Consider the following 12,929-nt stretch of genomic DNA (forward strand, 5'->3'; position numbering starts at 1 on the left):
AGATAACGACAGTTCTATTCTGATAAGGTTTCTGAAAAGCGTTTTTAAAGGAATAAATGGGTGGTGGGAAGCCAAAAAGTCAAAGGATAGTATTGGGTAGGAGTATTTAAATACTTATCACTTTAGGGGGAAGGTGTGAAAAAGATGGAAAAGGACAAAAACACAGTTTGAGAACATAGAATTAATGGAACTCTGGGTTTGGGGGCCTGTTCAGGAGCATCTAGATGTAGAATTATCTCATCGGGTAATTCAGAGGGTGTAGCTGTTCTTCAACTTGTGCCACTGTGCCAATGGATGACGAACAGTAGAAAACAACAATCAAGGGTAGTACTGAAATTCTGCAGTCCCAAATCAAAATAACCAAACATGAGCTGTGACTTTGTGATTATGCCACTTAGGTCTAGACCAGCTGTTTTTCAGTACTAACCTTCCTCAGCTGTTGTGTAGCGCAGCCGCTGCACATTGCTCCTGCCTCATTCTCCTTTCCAGTTTTTATATCTCAGTATGAGTTCTGCATGAGTGGTGGTATCTGTGTCCCACCGGGGCAGAGGTGGAATTGCATTTTGGATGATGTTGGGATTCCCAACTCCCATTATTCCCAGCTAACTTGGTCGGGTAGGAAAAAAACAAACCAAACAAGCAAACAAAAGCAGCTGACAGGTCACCAGTTCCCCAATGCTCCACTAAGGAAAGGGTTCTCAATAAAATATTGTTGAGCTATACTTGCTTTCTAATAGTTGAAACATCCATGGAAAAGCTGTTCATCAGCTTTATTGTAGAGTATGGTTCGAAGGAAATATATACAGCAGTGTTCTCATGTATCTTACATTTTTAAAATAGATTTTCTGGCTCACCCGATCCATCATTGGTCTGCTACACCAAATGTGTGTCAGCAATAGGATGGTGCCTATACTTTTGGCTGAAACTTGCTGTACGCAATGGGGACAAAACTGCAAGCTTAGTGCTGTGTGATGTTACCTTGCCTATCATCTGTGTGTCTGAGGTCTCCCAACTGGATTCAGCTAGTGAACTCTGTCTGGAAGCCCTGCACAAGGGTTTCTTCTTGTAAAGGTAAAGGACCCCTGAACGGTTAAGCCCTGTCAAACTTGGCTATGGGGTACGGCACTCATCTCCCCTTTCAGGCTGAGGGAATGGGTGTTTGTCTGCAGACAGCTTTTCCAGGTCATGCGGTAAGCATGACCAAACCACTTCTGGCGCACGGGGCTGACAAGTGCCAGAGCGCACAGAAATGCCTTTTACCTTCCCGTCGTAGCAGTACCTATTTACTTGTGCTGGGTATGCTTTTGAACTGCTAGGTTGGCAGAAGCTGGGACAGAGCAATGGGAGTACACCCCATTGCAGGGTTTTGAACCGTCGACCTTCTGATTGGCAAGCCCAAGAGGCTGGGTGGTTTCCCCCCCCCCACCTACCTGTGTTCCCCCTGAAACTGGCTCAAGGTGGGGGTCGGATGGAAACCCAGAACCCCGTTCCATCTGCTATATACACCGCCTTGAGCTCCTTGGAGAAATGCAATGCAGGAATCTTCTCCCGAAAGACAGGACTTACAGACGTCAGTTTGAAACAAATTGTACTAAAGTGGATCCTAAACACACACACGTCGAGTGCCAAAGGCCAGGTTAAAGAGGTGCAACTTCAGCATAGGAGGAAAGCTGTACGTGGTGCTAAACGCACTTCTGCAAGTGCAGAGAGAATCTCCACAATTTAGGGACAGCCACATTTGCAGATTGCCTTGCATACAGAAGGTCCCAAGTTCAAGCCCAGGCCGGCATCTCCAGATAGGACTAAGGGGAAGTCCCTTGCCTGGAAACCGTGTGTGTGTGTGTGTGTGTGTGTGCGTGCCTGCTGTCAGTCAGTGCAGACAAGACTGAGCAAGGCGGAGAACCGATTGTTTTGACTCTTACACAAAGGCAGCTTCCTAGGTTCCCATGGCAAATGAGGAGCACGTGTTCCCAAGTCAAGTCTGCCTGGGGTCTGGCTGCAGGGCGAACAGATCCTGCTGCAAACATCAGATTCAAACAAACAAGCAGTAGGAAACGTTGCACTTGAAAGCAAAACAGCGAAAGATTGAGGCCGGCTTGCAAGCGTAGCAAAACGACAAGCGTACTTTGCATCGCCCCCTGCACCACTCGGCGCGGACTTTGCAAAGACTCTTTTGCACGGGGTTGTGGGAGGCGGGTTGAGGCAGCAGGAAGAGGAGGAGGAAACGCAGAGCAGGAAGTGCGGGAAGCTTGGACGGAGAGGAGGGTTTGCCCCGATCATGGCTGCTAGGAATCAGGGCACGGCACTAGGTAAGGCTGGCTCGGGTGCTGCAGAGCGGGAGCGGGGCAGGCGCCAGGGTCGTTGCAAGCCCCGCGCGTGCTTACTCACAAGCAATCCCAGCTGTGCCCGTTTAGACGCAAGCCCTGCTCAATTCAGCGTGGCTTACCTCCAGGTCAGTGGGGGGCTGGGATTGCAGGAGAAGCCCCGCTGGGTTTGGGACATTCTGTGCCTGATTAAGGGTGACCCCCCCCCCCAGACGCAACGGGACTGGCTTTTTTTTGGGGGGGGGGTGTCGCACTTTTCGACTGGCTTGGCAAGACCATGCATTCCAGAATCCAAAAATAGTATAAGTATTCCACTGTCTACGTACGGTATCCAACAGTGCAATTTTCTGTATATGTCCTTAAATTCTGCTAATAAGATTTGCTATCCAGTGAGAGCATGCAGTGCAGTCCTAAGCACTAGTATATTAAGTATTATTATTATTATTGGTATTCTGTCCTTCCTCAGAGGGGCAGCTCAAAGCAGCACTCTTTGTCTTATCCTCACAACAGCCAGACAAGGTTGGTCAGGTTGAGAGCTGACAAATGGCCCAGTGAGCTTTGTTTGGATGGGGATTTGAACCCTGGTCTCCCAAGCCTTAAGGGAAGCATGCTAACTGCAGATGAGATGTATTTATGGAGAGACAACGCTGCTGAGGTCAGTGGAACTTCCACCTTAGTCAGTGTGCTTTATTTACTGCCCAAGCTTTCTGGTGACCCCAGGAAGAAAAGAATTCTGCATTTTATAATAGTTGGGGAGAGAAGAGAAACTTTCGTAGCTGCAGCTTGTGAAGGGCGGTTGTGGGAATCCACTTATCTAAACTCCTTCTGCCAGGCAGGTATTGTGGAGGTAGCTGCCTTCCTTTTCCCTTTGGTCATCCTTGGCAAAATTCCTCTAGTTATGAAAGGGTTTAAAGTCCACACCAGGGGAGCAGATCTATCTGAATCGCACGTGGGTTTAGTACATTGGTGGAAATTTGGTGCATGGATCCTCTTGCAAAAACTGCAAGTTATTATTATTTTTATTACATATACAATGATACCTCGGGTTAAGTACTTAATACGTTCTTAACCTGAAACTGTTCTTAACCTGAAGCACCACTTTAGCTGGTGGGGCCTCCTGCTGCCGCCGGAGCACGATTTCTGTTCTCATCCTGAAGCAAAGTCCTTAACCCAAGGTACTATTTCTGGGTTAGCGGAGTCTGTAACCCGAAGCGTCTGTAACCTGAATGCATATGTAACCCGAGGTACCACTGTACATATACACCCTGCCTGTTTCGAGAGACAGTGCCTCTGAGGGTGAAATCAAATTGCTCCGTTACCAGCTCCAAAGTGACCTTCTTGGGGTGTGAGCCTGAGCAGTGTATCTGGAGGTCCTTGGCTGCCAGGACATCAAGAACACGCACCCACCCCGGCCTTGCTGATGTGGTCCAAAGGAAAGTAGAGCAGTACATCTGGCACCAGCATGCAAGACATCATCCAATCATTAATGGCCTCCATGGGGCTGTCCCTGAATAAGTCTGGCCCAACCCATAGCCGTGGACATGCCTTGGACCTGGTGTTTACCTCTATGGATGTTGGTGATCTGACACTAAGTAAAAGCGAAACGAAAGAAGTGCCATGGTCAGATCACTTCCTGGTGCAACTGGACTTCTCTGCGACCCATCCCCTCTGCAGGGAGGTGGGACCAATTCGGATGGTCCGCCCCCGCCACTTAATGGATCCAAATGGTTTCCAGAGAGTGGTAGGGGATGCTTTATCCCATGTTGATGGCCTTTCAGCTGATTCCCTGGTGGCCCGCTGGAATGTGGAGTTAACCAGGGCTATTGACTGTTTGGCTCCGAAGCGCCCTCTCCGATTGCATGGAGCCCGGACAGCCCCGTGGTTTTCCACGGATCTGAGGGCAATGAAACAATCGTTGAGACGGCTAGAGCGCCGGTGGCGGATAACTCATTCCGAATCTGACCGGACACAGGTTAGAGCTCAACGTCGAGCCTACCAAGTGGCGATAGCGACGGCGAAGAAGAATTTCTTCACCGCCTCTATTGCATCTGCAGAAAACAGCAGCAGGAGACTTTTTCAGGTGGTTCACAATTTAGCGGAACCACCTGCAACATCGGGGCCCAGTACGGGCCACATGTTCTCCTGCAATGATTTCGCAAAGTTCTTTGCAGATAAAATCTCTCAGATTCGGGAAGAAGTAGACTCCACCGTGGGAGCAGGGCCGGGGCGGGAGAGTGCAAGAGTTCTGTCTAGTCAAGTTGAGTGGGATCAATTCCAATCTGTTACCTCCGAGGATGTGGACAGGCTGCTTGGACGAGTGAAACCAACCACCTGTCTCCTGGATCCTTGCCCATCCTGGCTTATAAAAGCTAGCCGGGAAGGACTGGGCGATGGGCTTCGTGGGGTGGTGAATGCTTCCCTCCGTGAGGGAGCCTTCCCAGACCCGCTGAAAGAGGCGGTTATTAAACCGCTTCTTAAAAAACCATCTTTAGATGCGGCCACGATGGCCAATTATCGCCCAGTCTCAAATCTTCCATTCTTGGGCAAGGTGATTGAGCGAGCGGTTGCCGAACAACTCCAGGCACGCCTGGAAGAAGCAGACCATTTGGATCCCTTCCAGTCAGGATTCAGGCCTCATCAGGGGACTGAAACTGCCTTGGTCGCACTGGTTGATGATCTCCGGCGGGCTAGGGACAAAGGTGAGAGCTGTTTCCTAGTTCTGCTGGATCTCTCAGCGGCGTTCGATACCATCGACCATAGCATCCTTCTGGACCGTCTTGGGGGGCTGGGAGCTGGGGGCACTGTTATACAGTGGTTCCGCTCCTTCCTCCTAGGCCGTGTTCAGAAAGTGGTGGTGGGGGATGAGTGTTCAGACCCCTGGGCTCTCACTTGTGGGGTGCCTCAGGGTTCTGTCCTCTCCCCCATGCTTTTCAACATCTACATGCGGCCGCTGGGAGAGATCATCAGGAGGTTTGGGCTGGGTGTTCATCAGTATGCGGATGATACCCAGCTCTACCTCTCTTTTAAATCAGAACCAGTGAAGGCGGTGAAGGTCCTGTGTGAGTGTCTGGAGGCGGTTGGAGGATGGATGGCGGCTAACAGATTGAGGTTGAATCCTGACAAGACAGAAGTACTGTTTTTGGGGGACAGGAGGCGGGCAGGTGTGGAGGATTCCCTGGTCCTGAATGGGGTAACTGTGCCCCTGAAGGACCAGGTGCGCAGCCTGGGAGTCATTTTGGACTCACAGCTGTCCATGGAGGCACAGGTCAAATCTGTGTCCAGGGCAGCTGTTTACCAGCTCCATCTGGTACGTAGGCTGAGACCCTATCTGCCTGCGGACTGTCTCGCCAGAGTGGTGCATGCTCTGGTTATCTCCCGCTTGGACTACTGCAATGCACTCTACGTGGGGCTACCTTTGAAGGTGACTCGGAAACTACAACTAATCCAGAATGCGGCAGCTAGACTGGTGACTGGGAGCGGCCGCCGAGACCATATAACACCGGTCTTGAAAGACCTGCATTGGCTCCCAGTACGTTTCCGAGCACAATTCAAAGTGTTGGTGCTGACCTTTAAAGCCCTAAACGGCCTCGGTCCAGTATACCTGAAGGAGCGTCTCCACCCCCATCAGTCTGCCCGGACGCTGAGGTCCAGCGCCGAGGGCCTTCTGGTGGTTCCCTCACTGCGAGAAGCAAAGCTACAGGGAACCAGGCAGAGGGCCTTCTCGGTAGTGGCGCCCGCCCTGTGGAACACCCTTCCAGCAGATGTCAAGGCGATAAACAACTACCTGACATTCAGGAGACATCTTAAGGCAGCCCTGTTCAGGGAAGTTTTTAACGTGTGATATTTTATTGTATTTTTGGTTTTTATGGAAGCCGCCCAGAGTGGCTGGGGAGGCCCAGCCAGATGGGCGGGGTATAAATAATAAATTATTATTATTATTATTATTATTAATTAGGGAGGCTGGTGCCAAACGTATTGCTCTACTTTCCTTTGGACCACATCAGCTTGGCTGCAGGAGATGCCAGAAGGAGGCGTACAAGATGCTGTCCAAACTGTCTTAGGGACTCCATTCCAGATTTCTGTGGGGTTTCACTCCTGAGCCTTTTCATCTCCTGAAGATACCCCACAGGGCAGCAGAGGTTTAGGATCAGAGTTTTCCTTCTCCTAGATGGGCTACCTTCCTGAGTTGATGAGCCCCATCTGCCCCTCACTTCCCTCTACGCAGCCTTTCTCAACCTGTGGGTCCCCAGATGTTGTTGAACTACAACTCCCATCACCCCTGGCTAGCAAGGCCAGAGCTCAGGGATGATGGGAGTTGTAGTCCAGCAACATCTGGGGACCCACAGCTTGAGAGCCGCTGCGTCTACAGCCTGTGCAGAAAATGCCTTCTTGACCATTTGACCCGCTATTGGTCTCATCCTCTCAATCTGCTGGAGGGGAAGTCCCTCACTCACTGAGGCTTTTAGACCCATCGGTTACCCTCACCTGGTTTAACCAGCCAGTCGAAGCCATTCCCAGGGAATGGCCACTGTCATATGCTGACATTTTCTAGGAGCCACAGGTGAGAGCTCAGTCTACAAAAGGTGAACATATTACACCAGAAGGAGCACCCTGCCAGAACTACTACCACTCCCCTAGCACCCCAGACACCCCAAGGGTTTATACAAATTTAGTAAATAATTATAATAATGATCTCTTATCAGCCCTAGCCAGCATGAGCAGTGGTCACAGCAGTTTTAGTCCAGAAGCATCTTGAGTGCACCAGATTTGGTACGTCTATTTGGTACACCTTGAGTATATAGGGATAGTAAAAGAAGCTTGCAAGTTCAAAGATCGAGTAATGGAAAAGGCAGTAATAGGTTTAGTGCAGGCATAGGCAAACTCCGGCCCTCCAGATTTTTGGGACTACAATTCCCATCATCCCTGACCACTGGTCCTGCTAGCTAGGGATGATGGGAGTTGTAGTCCCAAACATCTGGAAGGCCGGAGTTTGCCTATGCCTGGTTTAGTGCCTTGCTATGCACTACAAAGGAATTATAACTCTAATCAGGATACTGTATATGTATTTGAAAAACAACATCCCAAAAATGTAGAGATTGCAAGGCAAAACCATCACATCTATAGGTTAGCAGTCTAGGCTCACTCAGGCAAGCTAACAAGTCCTAAGAGCTTTTTAAAAAGGTAACCAAAAAAGCAAACAAAAACTCAATGCATATTAAAAAAATCAAAGATCAAATTCTAAGAATGCTCACGACTGTGAATAGAACAGAAAGTCACCATTCATCTACAATTACAAAATATCACTGAAGAACTGTCTGAGGGTAGAAATCCAGCCCTAGATTTTGGGGGTTCTCAAAAGACAAAGTGTGTTGGGGCAACAACTGAGGAGGCCCTGTGAATAAATCCTGAGTATTGTAGGGAACACCAGATCAGAGGAGTTGACCCTCCTGCCTATTATTGTCTACTCTGACTGCAAGCAGCCAGTGTTTCGGGATTAGTGGTGAGCCCATTTCCCATTATCTGCTACCTGATCTTTCTAAGTGGAGGTGCTAGGCCAGGGATGGGGACCTCTGACCTCCAGGTGGTGTTGAACTACAACTCCCATGATCCCTGTCTACTGGGCCATGCTGGCTGGTGCTAATGGGAGTTGTAGTCCAATGTCTTTTTTAGGCTGTCAGTGTGCCCTAGATGTCTAAAATGGGTATCTCTGGATGCTTGTAGAAATCTTGCTTCTACCAAGACAGGCCTTGGGTCCCCCTTGCTCAGTAGTGTAACTTGAAATCATCTGTTTAAGTCCTACCCTCCGGAGCAGGAGAAAACAAGCTGGCTCCATCTTCCATGTGCCAGCCCTTGAGATCTGTGAAGACGGCTATCATCTCTCCTCTCATGAAGTATAGCACTTCACTGCCTGCCATTTGGGCAGATATTCCACTACCCGCCGCTTCGTGGGTTGGCACCGTTTTATACCAATTAAAGAGAATTCGCCAGTACTCTGTAGCCATCCAGTTCAAAGCTATCTTATTAACGTCCTTTTCTCTTTGGCGCAACACCAGCTATGCTGCGGTACCCTGAGGCATAATGGGCCAAGCTGCCTACAGTCACAGGCCCTCAAGTTAAAAAAAGAAAAGAAAAAAGGAAGATTGACTTTCCCATGAAACTTCTAAATACAGTTTTGAAGATTGTTTTTTCCCCCGCTCTCTCTTCTTTTTTGGACACGTCTTCAGAGGGAGTAAAACATTCTCTCTTTTTTTTCCAGAGGAGGATTAAAAGAAAGTTGGCTAATTAGCTGTAGTTTAACTGCTTTAATTACTTTTATCCCTGAAGCCCCATGAATATTTAGATGGAGCAGATGACATATAAAAAATGGGACTATTCACGCTCCATGTTTAATGAATATCTAAGCTGCTTCCCTGCTCCTCCTTTGGCAGGTACTTGAGATGATTCACACATAATTCCCCCCTCCCCAATTTCTGACCTGCATTTGCCTGGAAAGCTGAACTCTGAAACAGCAGTTCCCAGCAGTGGGTTGCACATCTTTCCCAGGCCTTGTATACCTGAAATGCATTTTTTTTTTAGGAGCCACCCTTTTCTCTTGACTGTTTTTTTGTTTGATTTTTTTTAAAAAAGGTTTTAATACTCTATTTTTAAATTGATGTTAGATGCCCTGGGACCTTACGGTGAACGGCAAGTAAAAAATCCAATTAATAATATGTGCTTCTCCAGCTTACGTAGGAATAATCTGTGTATAGTATATGGGGGGATGTGGGTGGCGCTGTCGGTTAAACCACAGAGCCTAGGACTTGCCGATCAGAAGGTCAGCGGTTCGAATCCCCGCGACGGGGTGAGCTCCCATTGCTCAGTCCCTGCTCCTGCCAACCTGGCAGTGCGAAAGCCCATCAAAGTGCAAGTAGATAAACAGGTACCGCTCCAGCGGGAAGGTAAATGGTGTTTACGTGCGCTGCTCTGGTTCGCCAGAAGCAGCTTAGTCATGCTGGCCACATGACCCAGAAGCTGTACGCCGGCTCCCTTGGCCAATAAAGCAAGATGAGTGCCGCAACCCCAGAATTGGTCACGACTGGACCTAGTGTTCAGGGGTCTCTTTACCTTTTTTACTATTGGGGGGGGGACTTTATTTGTGAAGCAGTTCTCAAAAGAGGGCATGGGTCCCCAACTTTTCCAGTCCCCGGGTGACACATTTTGAAATCTGAGAAACTGGCATGGACATCACACTGCAAAACGGCTCAGGGATTGAAATTGTGGTTTTCTTCCTTGTGGAATTTAATTCTGATTAAACTTGAGTGTGGATAAGAAAGGCTACTGAATTTGGGTGATGCGTGCAAAAGTGGCCAGAGTGGCTGGGGCAACTCAGTTAGATGGGCAGCATACAAATGATGATGATGATCATCATCATCTTCATCGCAAAGTGTAGCCTTTCATCCTTGGCAGTTTGGGGAATGTTCCCTTGCATGGATCTGTCCACCCTGCCAGCTGCAGCCCAGGGTAAAAAGGGGGAGGGGACAGGACCCCAAACAATCCTAAATGTAATTGAAAAAAGGGGGGAAGAGTGGGGCAGAGGGCCTTAAAAGGCACCAAGCAGCATATCTGGGGGTGCCATGTTGCTTATTGATTTGGTTTGGTTTAGTTTTTACGACTTTGTTCTGCTTTATTATTTGGGTTACAGTGGTGCCTCGCAAGACGAAAAGAATCCGTTCTGTGATTCTCTTCGTCTAGCGGTTTTTTCGTCTTGCGAAGCAAGCCCATTGACGGATTAGCGGATTAGCGCTATTAGCGGCTTTTAGTGGCTTATCTGCTGATCGGATCAGCTGATAAGCGGCTTAGCGGCTTAGAAAAAGGGGGGGGGGAGGAAAAAACCCAGCAGGAACTCGCAAGACATTGTCGTCTTGTGAATAAAGCCCATAGGAAATTCGTTTTGCGAAGCACCTCCAAAACAGAAAACTCTTTCGTCTAGCGAGTTTTCCGTCTTGCGGGGCACCACTGTACATAGATGTGATGCAATAAGAATACATTCAAAATAATAATAATAATAAATGTACTAAACAGAACTAGGCACTTTTCCTCACAGACCTCAGCTGGCTTGCGAGAGTCCGGGTGAACCAGCCGGCGGTCCTGAGGCGGGCAGCGCAAATTCAGACACAGCGGGCTGTGAAAAAGAATTGGCAGGTAAGTGGCTCCCAGGAGAGGGTCGTGTCTGAGGGGGTAGGGAACATGCTTTGTGTGTCAAAGGTCTCGAGGGTGAACCCTGGCATCTCCAGGTAGCTGCTGGGAGAATCCCCAGCTTGAAACTCTGGCTGCCGTTCAGTGTAGGCAGTGGGCCAGTGATCTGACTCCGTATCGGGCAACGTCCTTTTGCTCCTTGAGTATTCTGCTCTCGTGTTCCACAGACACCTGTTATACCTCCATGGGCTTTAATACCTTGGAAGTCGAACGGAATCCGTTCCGGAAGTCCGTTCGACTTTCAAAACGTTCGGAAACCAAAGCGGGGCTTCTGATTGGAAGCTCCTGCAGCCAATCGGAAGCCCTGTCGGACGTTCGGGTTCCAAAGAACGTTCACAAACCGGAACACTCACTTCCAGGTTTGCGTCGTTCGGGAGCCAAAACGTCCGAGTACCAAGGCGTTCGCGATCTAAGGTACTGAATTTTGTTCAAGTTGCCTATAGACATAAAAGATGGTGCTTGCCTTTTGTAATAATTCATTTTTGAGGACCATGGTAATGAGGCTGGTAGAAATATTCTTTTCCAACAGTGCGTTTTTGTGTACATGTGTGGTGGGTGTTGAGGCACCTCAGAGAGGGGCAAAACCACAAATAAGCTTTAAATATGTTGATTCATGAGTGGGTAGGCGTGTGCATTTTCTAAGCCACCTCTTGGACAATTCTTTTATTATTATCAGTGTATTTTTTTATTTAAGAAATGTTTCGGGGTACTCTCATTTTGACTCAAGAAAATCACCATTTTAAACTTCAAATCGGGAAAAATAAATACAGGAAATGGACAAAGATTCACAATGTTTAGGAGTATGCACCCCCCCCCCGAAAAAAGCACTGATGATGATAATGATACTTGGAAACTCCTGGTCAGCCCTGGAGGCCTTGCAACCTTAACTGGGGCTGGTGACACTTCAAGTTCAAAACTTACTGAGCTTATTTTCCAGACCCTGAATTATTTTGGTTGCCCTCCTCTGCACACATTCCAGCTTATCAACATCCTTCGTAAATTGTGTTGCCCATACCTGCACACATTATTCCAGGTGTGGTCTGACCAGGGCAGAATAGAGAGGTACTATTACTTCCTTTGGTCTGGACATTAGATTTCTGTTGCAGCCTTAGAATGTTGGACATTCCCTTTTCATCATTGATTAATATTCTGTGTAGTTTTCATGGGTTTTGCAAATTTGTTTTTACCTAATTTTTTTTTTAATTACTTAAATAAAACATCCACATTAGAGTAATGACTTTATATTACTGACTAAAATATCACAAAATCCTGTTTGGTTGCTCAACTAAAGGCATTGCCCTAATATGGATATTTGAATGTCTCTGCTTAAAAACTGCTAATAGTGGGTTTTAATATCAGCTTGGATTAGACAGACATATTTCTTTGAAATACCGTGAGTGTTGGCGAAGGTTTGGCTATGGAATATGTAGTCGGGCTCTCATAGCTCAGCCTCTTCTGTAAAAATAGCTTCTCGGTTAAACAACAACCAAAAAAAAGCCCCCCTACAAGTTCACACCAATTCTTGGAACCGTTTTTGCTACATCTGTCTTCACAACTCTTTTTTCAACTGTGGAGGCCAGAATGTCTTTCCTAGGAGCTGATTATACATTCAATTTTAATTCCATTTATTTTAGCTGGAATAGGAATTCCAACAACAATAAAAGTGCGCTTGGTCTCATTTCTACACTTACGAAAAGCAAAGCAAAGTGCTTCAGAGCAAAAAGGGAAGAGATCCTTTGTATCTACCCCTGCTTTCTCCATGAGATAGGGAATCTAAGTGATTCTCAAAGAGAGCTTGATTCATAACATCCATTCTCAATACAGCACAGTCTGTTTTTCAGTACTTTACACTGGGGTGTGAAAAGGTCTGGGGATGTTTTAGGAAGGTCTAGAAAGAGAAGCAAAGGATGCTAAAACAGCTAAGTGCCACATTTCAAAACAGTTGGGTTCAGACCCAGAGCAATAGTCAGCCAGGCAGTTCCATTAGCGTGAGGACTTATGGCTGTGCAGTGGAACTTTCTCCTCTACACTGGAGCCAGTGTGGTGTAGTGGTTAAGAGCAGTAGACTCGTAATCTGGGGAACCGGGTTCACGTCTCCACTCCTCCACATGCAGCTGCTGGGTGACTTTGGGCTAGTCACGCTTCTCTGAAGTCTCTCAGCCTCACTCACCGCACAGAGTGTTTGTTGTGGGGGAGGAAGGGAAAGGAGAATGTTAGCCACTTTGAGACTCCTTCGGGTAGTGATAAAGCGGGATATCAAATCCAAACTCCTCCTCCTCCTCCTCCTCCTCCTCTTCTTCTTCTTCTTCTTCTTCTTCTTCTTCTTCTTCTTCTTTATGAGCCTCATAAATCTGTTCCAGATTTCCCCAC

General features: G+C 47.8%; 1 protein-coding gene across 1 annotated transcript in view; it reads left to right on the forward strand.

Moving 5' to 3' along the window:
- The first annotated feature begins 2,180 nt into the window (after positions 1–2,180).
- The window catches only part of DERA (deoxyribose-phosphate aldolase), a 50,755-nt gene continuing 40,006 nt past the window's right edge, over positions 2,181–12,929 (forward strand). The window contains exons 1-2 of the mRNA XM_082239247.1: positions 2,181–2,309; positions 10,408–10,505. Coding sequence (XP_082095373.1) covers positions 2,279–2,309; positions 10,408–10,505 — 129 coding nt within the window. The 5' untranslated portion in view covers positions 2,181–2,278. The remainder of the gene's footprint in view (positions 2,310–10,407; positions 10,506–12,929) is intronic.

The sequence above is a fragment of the Podarcis vaucheri genome (genome assembly GCF_965113315.1).
Source record: "Podarcis vaucheri genome assembly, chromosome: 10".
NCBI lineage: Eukaryota > Metazoa > Chordata > Lepidosauria > Squamata > Lacertidae > Podarcis > Podarcis vaucheri.